The sequence below is a fragment of the Carassius carassius genome, chromosome 38, assembly GCF_963082965.1.
Source record: "Carassius carassius chromosome 38, fCarCar2.1, whole genome shotgun sequence".
Lineage (NCBI taxonomy): Eukaryota > Metazoa > Chordata > Actinopteri > Cypriniformes > Cyprinidae > Carassius > Carassius carassius.
The window spans coordinates 27,096,433-27,112,131 of NC_081792.1; the positions used below are offsets into that span (position 1 = coordinate 27,096,433).

Below are 15,699 nucleotides of genomic sequence, written 5' to 3' on the forward strand. Positions count from 1 at the left end.
ATAGTCAAAAGGGGGCCACGACTGGAACTCAACACCTGCCTAGTGGTCTCTTTTCATGTCAAACAGCTCGATTTGCATGGACATGAGATTGCGATGAATATACTAGATGCTTAGACACGTGCAGAGGAGCTACCTGTGTGTAGGAGTGTTTTAATCCACTGAAGAAAATATGCTGAGCTCACCTTTGCTCACTTTTGGGTTCTGCATGTACAAGTAAATGGAATTTCATGCAACTGTTTAATGCACATATTCTTCTTTAATCACCCAGTATATCTGTCATGCCGATGTTTATTTTGTGCCTAGACAGAATCAACAGTGCTTTTAAAAGCAGAGAATGCATGGTACAATGGGATGTTGTCATGCTAATAAGTCAACCACACCGTCAATGATACAAATTTATTAGAGCAGTTTGAATTAAATATATAAGTATTTTAAATTAGCTGTTCAGATTGTTAGTAAGTAACAACTATTTTTACTGATTCAATCTCATTACTATGTAAACCACTTAAAGAGCATCATGACTCTGCTCCTAGTGGACACTTGTTGATCCTACTTGAGCTGCAGCAATGATATTTTATTTATTCATTGTTGCACTGAAATATTTTTCTTAGAGACGTTTATTCTAAACTAAAACATCAAAACTACAGTTTGCATCTTTTTATAACATTTTATTCATAGAGTTTGCATACGTAAAAACATAATACAATAACACGTGCATGTTTTTAAAATTGGAAAAAAGGACAGGTTTAAAGTTTCCAGTTTTGGGAGGTTTTTTTGACACTCCAATTTATTTTTTAATTATTTTTTATTTTGTAAGCATAAAATAACAGTTCACCCAAAAATGAAAATTAGCTGAAAATTAGTTTTCTTCATCTCAACAGATTTGGGGAAATGTAGCATTTGATCACTTGCTCAACAATGGATCCTCTGCAGTGAATGGGTGCCATCAACAGCTGATAATGGCGAAAGGTTGCTTGCTTACAAGAAACAAATCCATCTTTGGGGTGTTTTAATTGTTAAGGGATCATAAACTGGCTTTTTTATTATTTGATTCTGTTATCTGAGGTCCACTTATGGCGTTTGTGTGGTTTTTACATTCAAAAACATAACTTCTGGACAAAATATCCATCCATAATAACAAAAAAATAGTCCATCCCCTGATGTCCTCTCATATCAAAATCCACTCACATATTTGTTTAGAGCTGTTTTGGCTTGTAAACGGTGCATGATCTGTGCAACTTTATGGATAGAGGACTCATATTTTAGCCATAAGCAACAGATTACAAAATGTCTTCTGATGGATTTGTTTCCCAACTTTTTGCTTCACAAGACATTAAATGATGGACTGGAGTGGAGTGGATTACTGTGATGTTTTTATCAGCTGTTTGGACTTTCATTCTGATGGCACCCATTCAAGTGAGCGAGTGATCTCCAAATCTGTTCTGATGAACTCAGGTATGCCTTGGATATCCTGTAGGTGAATAAATTTTCAGCAAATTTTCGTTTTTTTCTTTTAACAAGCATTTTGCACCAAAATCCCACTTGACTGTCAGCATCAAACTTAGAACAACAGTTTCCCCACTATGGGAAAATACAGAAAGTTTTGTTGCATCTCCACTAAAGCAGCAAAGCAGGTGTTGGGAGTTGGGTCCTAAAAAACTGTTATGATAATAATAAATAACAATAAGCCATATCATAAACTGGCTTGCCTGAAAACAGCCATAAGCATATACTGTATAATCTCATAGCAGACTAAACTATTAAAGTACAGGTGTGGTGTTAAGCAGAAAGTCAGGCCCGTTTGAGCAGATGCACATAAAGTGCTCCGCTGACGAGTAAAAGGGGCACGCACACCCACACTAGAATGTAACAGTAGCCGAAATGACCCATTTCCAGTTCACGAGCATCTTGAAGAATTTCTCTCCTTTGAAAGGTGTAGATAAGAACAGCCACAAACGCTGCAGCACCTGTGAGTGTGAATGGAGCGAATAGGGTGAGAATAAAAAGTGACCACAAGGGGGAAGCACATATGGTATTAGATAGGAAGTGAGATTATGCTATGCATTTTCTGTCTACTACCTACATAGCCAAATAAATAAATGCAAGATTATAGTTTATATACCTGCAAATATTTGACACAGGCCAGTGAAATAGAAAAGTCCTCCTTTGGACATAGTGAAGAGCTGTCCGAGGAACACCATGAAGGAGATGGAAGAGAGCACCACAGATAAGATCATGAGGGCCTGGACTGACTGCAGCCATTCTGAGAGAGAAAATCACACACAAATACAAAGAGTTACTTACTTTTAACAAATGGTTATAGTTTGATAACTCTGCTCTGTATCATATTTGTATGAAAAAAAATCCAATACTTGTTTTGTATACTCATTTTGGGTGCAGATTTCTGAAAAATAGTTCGTATGCCTGTTTTGCTAAAAAAAATATGATGCATTTCATAACATTTTGTATTTAAAACCATTTGTAAGGTGAAGTCGTCTTGTATTGTCACTTTATCAGAAGAAAAAGTGCCATGATTCCTGTCTTCACCCGAGCCAGATTACAATTATTTGTTCAATTGTAATAAGATTTTCACATGTATGAATGATTCTGAAGACTTTATTTTATCTGTGATCCTAATCCTGATCTCATCTTTTTCCACTTCGTTGCAGATTGTAATTGAATTGATACATTTCGAATTCTTATCTCTGTGATTAAAACTTTTGACTGCTTTTGTCAATCTGGCATATACATTAAAGCTGATACATAAATAATTTGAAAAATCCTTAATTGATATTTTTTAAAGCACAACCATGAAAATAGGGAATAATAGGCTTTTTTTTTTTTTTTCTTTTTTCTTTTTTTTTTTTTGCAAATAAGCAATATAAGTTTTGTGAACACCCACCAGTTCTCGTGAACTGTCACAATAAAATTCAGTGATTATAATAATCCATAGATTATTTAAAATAAATATTAATGTAAATTACCCACCGCTCTCGCTGGCAGAAGCACATAACCAGGTTTCTGTGGCGTTTTCATAGATGCACTTATACCAGAGATCTGTGTTCTCTATGTCTCCCCAAGACCACCAGGACTAGAAAAACATCATAATCATAATAATAAGTTGTAAGAAGAAGAAGAAGAAGAAGATTGTTTAACAAAAAAAGCATAAGGAGTTTCACAAATCACTGCAAAAGAAAATGTAAAAACAATAATAAAAGTGTATAATTAAAAATAAGTGTATTTTAAAACCTGAAAAATATATAAATGAAAAAAATAAAAATGACAGACAAATATGCTTGCATGCTTGTTAAAATCCAGTTTTACCTTATCCCAAATTATTTACATTACAGTATACATTAAAAATATTTAGTATTTATTAAGAATTCAGCCTACAATTTTGGCCATATTTTGTTAGACAAACATGCATGAACTCCATGCATTTGCTCATGGGGCAGATTTTTTATTTTAATTGCTATAGGTAAGATACCTTTTACAGCTGTGATTGTGCAAGGGAATTATGACCAACCTTCTCCATGGTGGCAATGAAAAGCATGGCCAGGGTGACCAAATGCAGAACAGTCACAAACATCAAAAGGAACGCCATTTTTGTGGATCCTGCATGCAGAATAAAAGGTCCTGGTTAAGAACTTTCATCTCACAAAGAAAAACGAAGGAATCATTTGGGAATTAATCAGTGTGTCTGAAAAGCCTCTGATGTGTCTGGCTTTAAAGGGTTAGTTCGCCCAAAAATGAAAATAATGTCATAAATAACTCACCCTCATGTCGTTCCAAACCAGTAAGACCTCCGTTTATCTTTGGAACACAGTTTAAGATATTTTAGATTTAGTCCGAGAGCTCTCAGTCCCTCCATTGAAGCTGTGTGTACGGTATACTGTCCATGTCCAGAAAGGTAAGAAAAACATCATCAAAGTAGTCCATGTGACATCAGAGGGTCAGTTAGAATTTTTTGAAGCATTGAAAATACATTTTGGTCCAAAAATAGCAAAAACTACGACTTTATTCAGCATTGTCTTCTCTTCCGTGTCTGTTGTAAGAGAGAGAGTTCAAAACAAAGCAGTTTGTAATCGTTTTAAACTGTTCGCATCTCCAATACGCATTAATCCACAAATGACTTAAGCTGTTAACTTTTTTAATGTGGCTGACACTTCCTCTGAAAAAAAACAATATCCCGGAGTAATTCATTTACTCAAACAGTACACTGACTGAACTGCTGTGAAGAGAGAACTGAAGATGAACACCGAGCCGAGCCAGATAATGACTCGTTCACGAGTCAAGAACCGGTTGCATCGGTTTTCAGATCACCAGGAGTTCTTTCTGACAGTTCGATTCAATAAAACGGTTGAAGAAAACGGTTCACCGGTTCTTTGCGCTCGACGTAATGACGTCATTGGCGATGACTGCAAGCCTTCGGTTTACCTGCGCTCATAACATTAGCCCAGAATCAGTTCAGAATCAATCACCAAGAGAATCAGTTTGGTTCAGATGCTCTGTGTGTCGGTCTGTTTCACGCTGAATCACACATGCACAGTATCATTAGCTCTTCGGTTCTCGAATCAGACACGTCTGACAGAAACGGTTCTTGACTCGTGAACGAGTCATTATCTGGCTCGGCTCGGTGTTCATCTTCAGTTCACTCTTCACAGCAGTTCAGTCAGTGTACTGTTTGAGTAAATGAATTACTCAGGGATATTGGTTTGTTTTAACTCAGAGGGTGTCAGCCACATTAAAAAAGTTAACAGCTTAAGTCATTTGTGGATTAATGCGTATTGGAGATGCGAACAGTTTAAAACGATTCAGTTCGATTTGGTGAACTGGTTCAAAAAGATCTGGTTGCATCGAATGATTCGTTCGTGAACCGGATATGACAAACTGCTTTGTTTTGAACTCTCTCTCACAATAGACACGGAAGAGAAGACCATGCTGAATAAAGTCGTAGTTTTTGCTATTTTTGGACCAAAATGTATTTTCGATGCTTCAAAAAATTCTAACTGACCCTCTGATGTCACATGGACTACTTTGATGATGTTTTTCTTACCTTTCTGGACATGGACAGTATACCGTACACACAGCTTCAATGGAGGGACTGAGAGCTCTCAGACTAAATCTAAAATATCTTAAACTCTGTTTCAAAAATAAACGGAGGTCTTACGGGTTTGGAACAACATGAGGGTAAGTTATAAATGACATAATTTTGCAAATTGGGCGAACTAACCCTTTAAGGGTCTCAGTGTAAACAGCAGTAGTTTGTGTCTGATCTCCAGATTTGAATGAAACTAAACAAGCACAATGATACAGATCTCAGGTTTCCATCTCATGTGAATATACATCCCATTTACACAATAACGTTTAAAAGTTTGAACCTGATCATTTTTTTTTTATGTTTTTGAAAGAAGTCTTTAATGTTCACCAAGGCTGCATTTATTTGATTCGAAAAATACAGTAAAAACCATAAACATTATTACAATTATTACAACATTTTTATGAATATGTTAAAATTTCATTTATTCTTGTGATCAAAGCTGAATTTTCAGCAGTCTTTAGTGTCAAATGATCCTTCAGAAATAACTCTAATATGCTGATTTGCTGCTCAAGAAACATTTATTATCAGTGTTGAAAACAGTTGTGCTGGTTAATATTCCTGTTCTATAAACTACTATATGCATTGTTTTTCAGGATTCTCTGAATAGAAAGAACAGCATTAATTTGAAATGAAAATCTTCTGTAACATTATAAGTGTCTTTACTGTCCCCTTTGGTCAATTTCATGCATTCTTGATAATTTCTTTAAAAAATCTTGACCCTACGCTTCTGTATATGATGCCAAATGTGCAGAAGGGTCTCCAGAAATATTCATGTTTACTTCATCAAAATGATGCCATTTGCTGACAGCATCTTTTCTAGGAAAGAAATGTTGGACTTACGTGTGAACTTTGATTCATGCGCTTTAATAATAATTCACTGGCATCATACCTATAAATGAGTTTTTACCTCACTGCTAGATGATTTTCCATCACCACATTTGCAAGATGCCAAACATGGCTATACCACAAAACTTCCATGACATTTCTGTCCGTAAGATGAACGGAGACTTCTGGTTGAAATCAACAAAACATCCATTCATAAATAAGGACTGTGTGACAGATCTGGATAGGGAAGGAAGATTGGGAAAGAACACAAACAGATTCCAGGATTCCACTCCTTCTCTGTAACGAAGGAGCAGGGAAAATAACTCACAGTGCATGCGAGAATCTCTTTCCAAACCAGAGATCAAAAGGCCCTTTGTGGTGGCCTTAAGATTACGTATTTAGTCAACATTTAACAACTCTGGTTTTCATTAAATCGGACCCCACCTCTCCATGTTTACATGCAGGAGCTGTTCGTTATGCATTCCTGGCTCACATTCGGACAGTTATTTCTCTTTAGTCGCTCTGTGTGCCATTCAAGACTTTACCAAGATGCTCTTTACACTGTAAACACAGTTGAGCTGCCTGAACTTACTGCTCATAAAAGTGAGTAGATCTTACAGCAATGTCCCAGACAGGACAGCAGAACTGACATTATCACACGAGGTTAAGACATTTTGGACAGTTTTTTGAGAATTATTCCATAATCTACTAGTCTGTTTGGTTGCATCTTATTTCTACTTCTATCTTAAGGTTTATAATGATTTTCCTCATGTTTATATGACTAAACAAACAAGAATATCTCAGAGAACATTAATAGTTTGACTCTTAATAATAATAATAGTAAAGGTTCTTCAGTGGTTCTTATGTTCAGCACTTTTTGTATATGGACAATTTTAAAGTTGTTGTTTTTTTATGAAAAGTTCTTGATGTGACTGTTAGGTTCTGTAGTCTCATACTGTACATTCATTCATCAATCAGTACATCCATAGTTTTTTAAAGAAATTTTAGGCACTTTAAAAGTGCTTCTTTGGCTTCTTCTACGGCTGTAAAACTTGTCTAAAACTATTATTTATAGTCTATTATAAGAACTGGAAATACTTTCTGTTGTTAAAGAAGTGAAAATGCTGCTTACCTTGTGTACTCGTACCAACAGATCTTCTGGAAACTTTGGTCTGGAGTTCTGTGTTGTTCTCTGTGTCTTCAGCTGGTCTCCTCCCCTCTTCTCCACACATTCACTCTCTCCACAAACTCCCTCGTTTGGGAGAAAACGGTCCAGGAAAGAATGCAAGCTAGGTTAGAGGAGGAGTTTCCTTCACAGCTCCAGAAAAACTCTAGGTTAGTTTCTACAAACTAAAAAGGGCTTGAGTTTGTGTCCGGCCAAACCCAGAGAGAGTCCGTTACATAATTACACAACAGTCCATGCACTGATGTTCTGAAATTGTATAATAATTATATTTGCCTAAACAATAAGATATGATAAAATGCTATGTTTACTGTTAAGTGTTATTTATCTTTTTCATAGTCTGATGATTATTTTCACATCTGTTTATGGATAACAGTAGTCAGGTGCTGTAGTTTAGGCAATTAGAAAACTCCTACATGAAGCAATCTGGACAATAACTTCCTGTTGGACGGGGAAACAGACCACCCAGGGAAACATCAATTCACACCCCTAAATCCCCCTGAAGTGTTGTAATCTTCAGTTCCAAAAATGAACCCTTATGCTTACCAAAATAAACGTTATTTATCTAGTTCTGTTCATTCAAATGGTTAGTTTCAATGTGTGAATTTGATGTATGAGGATGGGGATATTAAGAAACTAGTTTAAATCAGTATTTTACATTTTGCATGAAAATTAAAACAATGCTTTAAGCAGTTTCATGGATTGTTTAAAATCTTTAAGAAATGTAGTTAAAATCACTTTTTTCGAAGTGTAAAAGGCGCCCGTTTCGTGTAATGAACCTTAATAGGCTACTTGTTGTGGAACCGCGTTTCGGGATTTGTGGGGTGGTTTTGCAGGACGTCCCACACACACACACACACACACACACACAAAGCCTGTACGCTGATGAACGTCAATTTCACGCAAATGCTGATGAATACTGAAAGTGATACATTATAACACGCGTTTCTAGGCGACGGTGAAAGTTAAGAAGTTCCGTTAAAACGCGATAGGGACATGAAAGAAAAGCGGTTCGATTGAAGTCACCGCAGTAGAGTTCGGATGATCGGCAACGTGTGTGCGTTTCTTGGACTTTTCACTTTCAAAACTAAGAAAATAACTAAGAACAATAAGTAATTAAATGGTTCTGAATAACGTGAAGAGATGTGCACAGCACAGGTAAGAGTGTTTGTTAAATAACTTGACGTGGCAAATCGTTCAATTTACTGTTCTTTAGAAGTAAACACATCACGACCGGAGTATGGTAAACATCCATCTGATGTTATATACATATACCTCGTACTATTCTCTGCGTTATTCGCTTTATTCGTTTTGCTGAAAAGCAAAAGTAACAGAGAGTTGGAATGTTTTCATGCTAGAAAACCGCTAAGTAGTTTCAGGGGAAAAAGAGATGTGCGCATGTGCGCCACCGAGCTGCAACAACAGCTGTCAAAAGATGTTTAAACAACATGAGTAGATCACGTGTTTAGTGTAGACAACATCTAAAAGACACCAAACCCTAAGATATATAGAAAGATAGACTATAGATAGATAGATAGATAGATAGATAGATAGATAGATAGATAGATAGATAGATAGATAGATAGATAGATAGATAGAACATCTGTATGTTCATCTCTGTGGGATGGACAGATGTTGCAGGACATGGATCAGCGGCTGCAGGAGGAAGGGTTGGACTCCTCGGCCTCCAGCAGTGAGCGTCTGTCTCTGCTGTGGCAGCTTTACAGGAGCAGCGAAACTACCGTGAAGTCCCTCAACCAGCAGATACAAGATCTGCAGAAGGAACGTGTTGCTGAGATTGAAAAGGTGAGTACAGCCAAAGAAAAAAAAACCTGGAGACTCATTGTTTGGTCCCCTGCATTTTGTTTCCGATCCATATGAGTGTCTTTTTGTGGGGAACCTGCAGTCTTGTTATTTTACGTTGTCTATATGTTGTCAGGTTCAGCAATATGTTAATCAAATTAAAAGTCTCACAAAGACCAGAGACACTGTGGCTTTACATCTCGAGCAAGAAAACAAAACGCTCCATGCTACTCTAGATGACATCCAACGAAAACAAGGTGCATTTCTGTCTATTCTGTCCTCTATCAGACCAGCTCTTCGCCACTCATGGTATTTGAATGTATGCATACAGAAGCACAGCAGAGTGAGATCTCTGAGATGTTACTTCAGGAAGGTCTGGCTGATATTATTCCCATCAGCCTGAGTGAACAGGTGGCGTACCTCCTCGCAGACAGAGCCTCCTTGCTGGAGAAAATACAAAGCCAGGAGAATGTGGATGGGAAGACCGCACAGGATCCTGATGTCAATATGGAGCAAACGTCAAAGGATTGTAGAGAGAATGTGGTCAAAGTAAGAGAATCAGTTCTCAGGTTTTGTCTTACTATATGTCAGGTCAGAGTATTTATACAGCCATTTTCACAATACAAACTGTTTAAATGCAGCTTCACAAACAATCACATTCATATCTTCTTAATCATCTTAATGCCTTACAGTTGCATTTAGCAAACTGATAATATATTTTGCCACAGTATAAACACTCAAGCAGCTGACTGTTATTTTACATTAGTAGCAGATGAACTTATATATCTTTATATTACTTTATATAAAAAAATAAAAATATATTGCATATAGTTTTCACTTTTGATGATATAACAATTTTCCTGACCTAATTCTTGTTTTCTGTTGTTTAAGTGCAGAGCTTCAGATTAGAGATTTATGATAATGTACCTCATCTTTCCACAAGGTGGCACCACCACACGTTCAGAGCCCTTGGAAGAGGCTTCTAGGACTCAGAAAGGCTGCTCAGAGTGAACAGAAATCTCTGCCTGTATGTTTATGCCAATTAACCTGATGCATGTCATTGAAATATGCAACAGAAAGCAAGAGGAGAAATTAATATCATGTCTCATTTCAGGTGGATTCCAGCAATCATGGATGTTTAATTTACTCAAGGAGCATATTTACTAACCTTTGTTTTCTTTTTTTGGGAATGTTTCATTTTCCAAGCATGCATGTTGAGGATTTCTTAAAGCAGCGTGATTCCTGTCATGCTCATGCATGGTTTTTACATGAGTTTCTGTGTTTGTAGCAGGCGCTTGACCTGCGGTTCAGCAGGGACAACATACTGAAGGGACGGACCTTGCAGGAACTGGAGCGAGATGTAGAAGAGGCCTCTGCTCGACTCGCTATGGCCCACAAGGAGATCCGCAGACTCACGGATGAACTGGAGTCTGCTCACCTGACCCAAAAGGCTTATGGTAAATCACTTCACTGGTCTCACAGTCACACTCATGAACATACTGAGATCAAAATCATGCTTTGTGTCTTAGAACCAGAGCTGCAAGAAGCTCAAATGGAAGTCGAGCACCTCCGTCACGAAGTGGAGAAACTGAAACGCTGTGGTATAATTTATTCGCCATTTCTCTTTCTTTTACATCCTATAGATAACCTCTCAGTTGAACTCACTTATAGTTGACTTTCTTTTAGTTAGTTGAAAGTTTTTTTTCTTTTTAGAAGTTGCTGAATTGCGAAAAACTAAGGAGATAAATGAGAAACAGGAAGAAGATCTGTGCCACCTTAGAGAGCTGGTGAAGAGGTTACAGGCGGAGCGTGTGCATTTGCTTGAAATGGTAAGATTATCACCCGAAAAAGATAATTATTATAGAAAATGGATGCTCAAAAGTTTGGGGTCAGTACGATTTTATTTCATTTTTTTAATTAAAATTAATTTAAAGGATTAGTAAAATTAAAGCTTTCATGGTTAAGCAGCAAATCAGCATATTAGAAAGATGTTTGAAGGATCATGTGACACTGAAGACTGGAGGAATGATGCCGAAAATTCAGCTTTCATTTTTAAATTGCAATAATATTTCACAATATTACTCCTTTTTTATTTTATAGTCCAATAATTTCAGCCCTGATGTGCATAGGAAATTCCTTGAGCATATGTATAATATCATTTAAATATTATTTTGCATTAACAGACAGAAGGCCCTGATAGCACTGTCACTCCATCCAAAGGCAAGAAGCCACAGGAAGAGGATATCCATCAAGGGTTCGGCCTCTCTTTGACTTTATATCATAGAAAACAGATACATATATCCACATCATGGACTTTTCAAGAATCAACACGAGCACAAACGGTTCTTGCAGGTGTCTTAACGAGATGCAGGAGAGGTTACACATGCTGCGAGATCTGTCGCAGGTCACGCTGAAGCTGCGGATGGAGTTCGAGACAGAAGCCGACCTGCGGAGGAGGGCAGTGGACGAATGTGAAGAGCAGAAGAGGAAGAGGACGGAGGCAGAGCAGTTGGTGAGAGACTTCCAGAACCTCTGTGAGAAGCAGGCGGAGGATTACAGGAGCACCGTCGGCAGCCTTCAGGTGGAGGTGAGGACTAAGATGACATACAAAAACAAGGGCTGTCACCATTAACACGTTAATTGTGCAATTTATTTATTTATTTATTTTTTTGTTTCATTTTGTTCCTGGCATTCTTCGACTTTTTTTATGTGAAGACTGTTTTAAGTTTACTTAAATAAAAGCTGGTATACGTTTCTAAGCTAATTTAATGTTAAAAATAATGGCTTACAAATAAATAAATAAATAAATATGTGATTAATTACAGAAAAGAGTGCGATAAATGAGTAAATTTTTGAACTGACAAATTTAATGAGCAAATGCATTCATGCATTTCTTCACAGCTGAGAGATTTAGTAACTAAGGTACGAGAGCTTGAGACAAAGGATGTGGAAAGACAATGTGACAAACACCTGAAGCAGGTAACCAGAGCCATTTGACTCTTACTTTTAAAGTTGATTTGGTCACAAGTTATGCTAAGGGACTAAATAACTGACTTTTTTAGGTGTCATCTCTGGAGGATAACGTTTGCCAGCTGAAGCTTGCCCTTCAAGAGGAGCAGCAGAAGACTACACAGCTGTCTGTGACCATGCAGATGGAAATTGAGCAGGCAAAAGCTATGGTCCAGGTGAAGAAACGTCTATTCTTACACGGGGTTTCCCAAATGGGGGTTTGAAAAATTTAGAATTCATTAAATAGAAGGTAAAATGAACATAAATGAATGTGCGCTTGGCTCACTTTATTTACTAATTTGCATAATTTCAAACATTTCTGTGGACAGAAGTTAACTTTTTTTTACTAAGATTCCAACAAAACTTGAGCTGGTTTTTTAAAATGTTAAGAGCTTAAAGGTTTAAATATTTTTTAATTTTATAGTACAACTGTAATCTACCTCTGATATACAGTCAAACCAAAATTTATTCAGACACCTTTCAACATTTCTCACAGTTATCACAGTTTATTCGCTATAGTTTAGAAAATGGTCATAAAATATGACAAGAACTCAGACTTAACTGTGTCAGAACAAATTCATATTGATAACGTCAGATAAGACTTGAGCAAAACATGGTCAGGTCAAAGCGTCTGAATAATGTTTTACTGGTAGTCCACTGTATGAAGACTTTTTGGGTATAATATGTGACGGTTTACTTTATTTTGCTATCCTCACTTACATATATGAACTATAGTGTCCTGCACCCACAAAAAAAAAAAATATATATATATATATCTGGTGTCTGGATAATTTTTGGTTTTACTGTATATTTGTCATCATTTCTATAGTTAAAAATAATACAAATATTGATAAACATCCTGAAATATCTTAATTAAGCAATATGAGTTGAAATGCCATATCACTGTTAAAAATGCCAAAATAATCACAATATATTTTTGTGCAACCTTATATATATATATATATATATATATATATATATATATATATATATATATAAATCATTAAAAACAAACTGCTTTTTTTTTGCATGTAATTTGACCATAAAAAAGAGAACCATTGAATATGCAAATGTGTTGTTAAATTACTAAAATAAATCTCAGGTGGTACTTCAGGTAAATATTTTATGGGTTTGGCCTACAAAAAGTATCTTATGATATTTATTAGAACTCACAGCTTCATACTCACTTTCACATCAGTCACAGGACGTCCAGCTTCAGCAGGATGCAGAGGAGCAGAGGAGGATGTTTGAAGAGCTGCAGGGCATCCAGAACATCCTCAGCACCACCAAACAAGAGCTGCTGTCCCAGAGGAGAAACAACACACAACTGCAGAACAGCATCAGTGACGCCGAGCAGGAAAACATCAGGGTACCTGACGCAGAGGGTGCTGAACTGACACTGCCGTTACTGAGGGAATCCTGAATGTTCTTTAGCCCATAAACTGCAATATTAGGTTCTATATACTAACATGATTTTTGTTTTCTGTATGAGCAGCTCCAACAAAACATTGAAGACCTGAGGAACAGACTAAGCAGCAGTCAACAGCAGACAGACTCTCTGAGGACAGAACTTCAGCTAGCTCTAGTTAGAGTGGACGCTGAGAGAAGGTACAGAACACTAAAACCACAAAAAGAAAAACACATTTTTTTTTAATCGAAATAAAATAAACATTTACTGAAAAACCACGAAAAACTATTAAGGCAACATTTCTCTTTTAACTTGATGCACTAAAATAACTAAAACTGAAATAAAAATGAATAAAAACAATGGCGACATATACTGTATATAAAAAAAAACTAGGGTAACACTTTAGAATAATGGTCCATTAGTTAATGTTAGTTAACTACTTTAGTTAACAATTTAAGCAAGAACAATCCTTCTAAAGCATTTATTAATCTTAGTTGATGTTAAATTCAACATGTATTAATGCATTATTTAAATCAAAAGTTGTGCTTGTTAACATTAGTTAATGCACTGTAAATAAGCATGAACTAACAGTGAATAACTGTATTTTCATTAACTAACATTAACTAATGGACCATTATTCTAAAGTGTTACCAAAACTAGTAAAAAGGACAAAATAATTTTTTTTCAATGCTTACTTGAGTGATTAAAAGTAACAAGTTTGGAAGAGATTCTTCATTATTTCCGCTATATATTTTTTTCAGTAAATACAACGACAAGCGAATCCACTACAAAAACAAGCTGAGCCGAGCCAGAGAGGTTTACCTGAGAGAGACGGGGTGGCGGGACATCAAAATAAAAGACCTGGACAAAGAGATTCTTATTCTGAGGAAACAAGAGGAAAAGGTACAGTAACATGGCAGGCAGGGTGAAAAATATGAAAAAGTGTGTGACCTTTAAATGATGATGCCTGCTCCTCATTAGACGGCACACATGATGAAGACGGTCACTTCTGAAAATGAGAGTCTGCTTCAGAAGAACAGACAGCTTCTTTTACAGCTGCATGACTTTGAACAGGCACAGAAAAATGCTTCGGATGCGATTTCCACCATGCAGATGAGGTACTTTTAGTTGTAAATGAACACTAGGGGTGTAAAATGTTTTTAAAATGCTGTTCTATTGAACTTTCTATTCATCAAAGAACCCTAAAATACAGTATCTTTGCAGCAAAAAATGTAGAAGGAGTTTCTTTAGAATTAGAATGATTTCTGAAGATCATGTGACACTGAAGACTGGAGTTATGATGCTGAAAATACAGCTTTGCATCACAGGAATAAATTACATTTTAAAATGAATTCAAATAGAAAAACAGCCATTTAAAACTATAATATTCACAAATAAATGCAGCTTTGGTTAGCATAAGAATCTTCTTTCAAAAAAAATTCTTACTGGCCCAAAACGCTTGACCGGTAGTTTTCTTTTTTCCAATCCATCCATCGATAAAAAAAAAAATGCATTTCTTGTTGAACTTCCTCAGGAAAAATTTGCTTGAAATAGAAAATGATCAGCTAAAGCAGACAGCAGCACAAATGTCGGAGCGCATCGAATGCCTGACGATACTGGCCGAGACGAACTGCGGTGTAAGTGTATTCCTTTAGATCTCATTTTCAGGTTTACAAATGAAGAACGCTGACGGTTTAGGTGATATTTGTTCACATTTTACTGCAGGAAGTCACTGCTGAGAGCCGTGTCATAGAGGGAGAAGACCAAACTACTCTTCCTACATAAATATCTTCATTTTGCTTTTCAGTGTAAATTAATTTATTTTTGTAAACCTAAATATTTCTAAATAAAGATCTCATCCCATTGTTTTGAGTCTATGAATAAAAAATAACCTTTTCCTCGTTTGAGAACATAATTGATATAATGACAGGGCAGTGAGTCAATAACAAGTCTGAAAACGCTCCCGTTTTTAAGGAGTAGTTCAACCAAAATAGTTCACCCAAAAATAATAACTTGCTGAAAATGTACTCTCCCTCAGGCCATCCAAGATTTAGACGTGGTTTGTTTCTTCATGGAAAGAGATTTGTAGAAATTCGGCATGACATCACTTGCTCACCGATGGATCCTCTGCAGTGAATGGGTGCCGTCAGAATGAGAGTCAAACATCGGATAAAAACATCACAATAATCCACAAGTATTTCACAGCACTCCAGTCCATCAGTTAATGTCTTGTGAAGCCAAAAACTGTGTTTGAAAGAAACACATCCATCATTAAGATGTTTTTAAATTCAGACCGTCACTTCTGGTCCAAATACTGGTCTATAACAGCTTGATCTGTGCAGATTTCTCCCAATTCAGACCCAACATTGT

The 15,699-nt window shown here is 36.5% G+C and overlaps 2 protein-coding genes across 6 annotated transcripts; one reads left to right on the forward strand and one right to left on the reverse strand.

Annotated features, from left to right (window-relative positions):
* Window positions 1–804: 804 nt before the first annotated feature.
* Window positions 805–7,327, reverse strand: LOC132119102 (epithelial membrane protein 3-like). Its single transcript, XM_059528851.1, has 5 exons — window positions 7,059–7,327; window positions 3,527–3,615; window positions 2,989–3,091; window positions 2,123–2,263; window positions 805–1,967 (listed from the first exon to the last, which is right to left on the reverse strand). The coding sequence occupies exons 1-5, from the start codon at window positions 7,156–7,158 to the stop codon at window positions 1,792–1,794; spliced, it is 609 nt and encodes a 202-aa protein (XP_059384834.1). The 5' UTR covers window positions 7,159–7,327; the 3' UTR covers window positions 805–1,791.
* Window positions 7,328–7,936: 609 nt separating this feature from the next.
* si:dkey-264d12.5 (cingulin) lies at window positions 7,937–15,193 on the forward strand. 5 transcript variants are annotated; one of them, XM_059528852.1, is made up of 18 exons: window positions 7,938–8,267; window positions 8,742–8,915; window positions 9,049–9,169; window positions 9,244–9,461; window positions 9,856–9,939; window positions 10,201–10,369; window positions 10,442–10,513; window positions 10,626–10,741; window positions 11,096–11,166; window positions 11,265–11,499; window positions 11,814–11,891; window positions 11,975–12,097; window positions 13,120–13,290; window positions 13,417–13,529; window positions 14,091–14,232; window positions 14,311–14,447; window positions 14,864–14,966; window positions 15,055–15,193. In XM_059528852.1, exons 1-18 carry the CDS (start codon window positions 8,253–8,255, stop codon window positions 15,112–15,114), a joined length of 2,202 nt encoding a protein of 733 aa, XP_059384835.1. In that variant the 5' UTR covers window positions 7,938–8,252; the 3' UTR covers window positions 15,115–15,193. The 5 variants fall into 5 exon arrangements, 4 of the variants coding, with proteins under 4 accessions (XP_059384835.1, XP_059384836.1, XP_059384837.1 ...); XM_059528853.1 differs by having other exon boundaries at window positions 10,204–10,369; XM_059528854.1 differs by lacking the exon at window positions 10,442–10,513.
* Window positions 15,194–15,699: the final 506 nt, after the last annotated feature.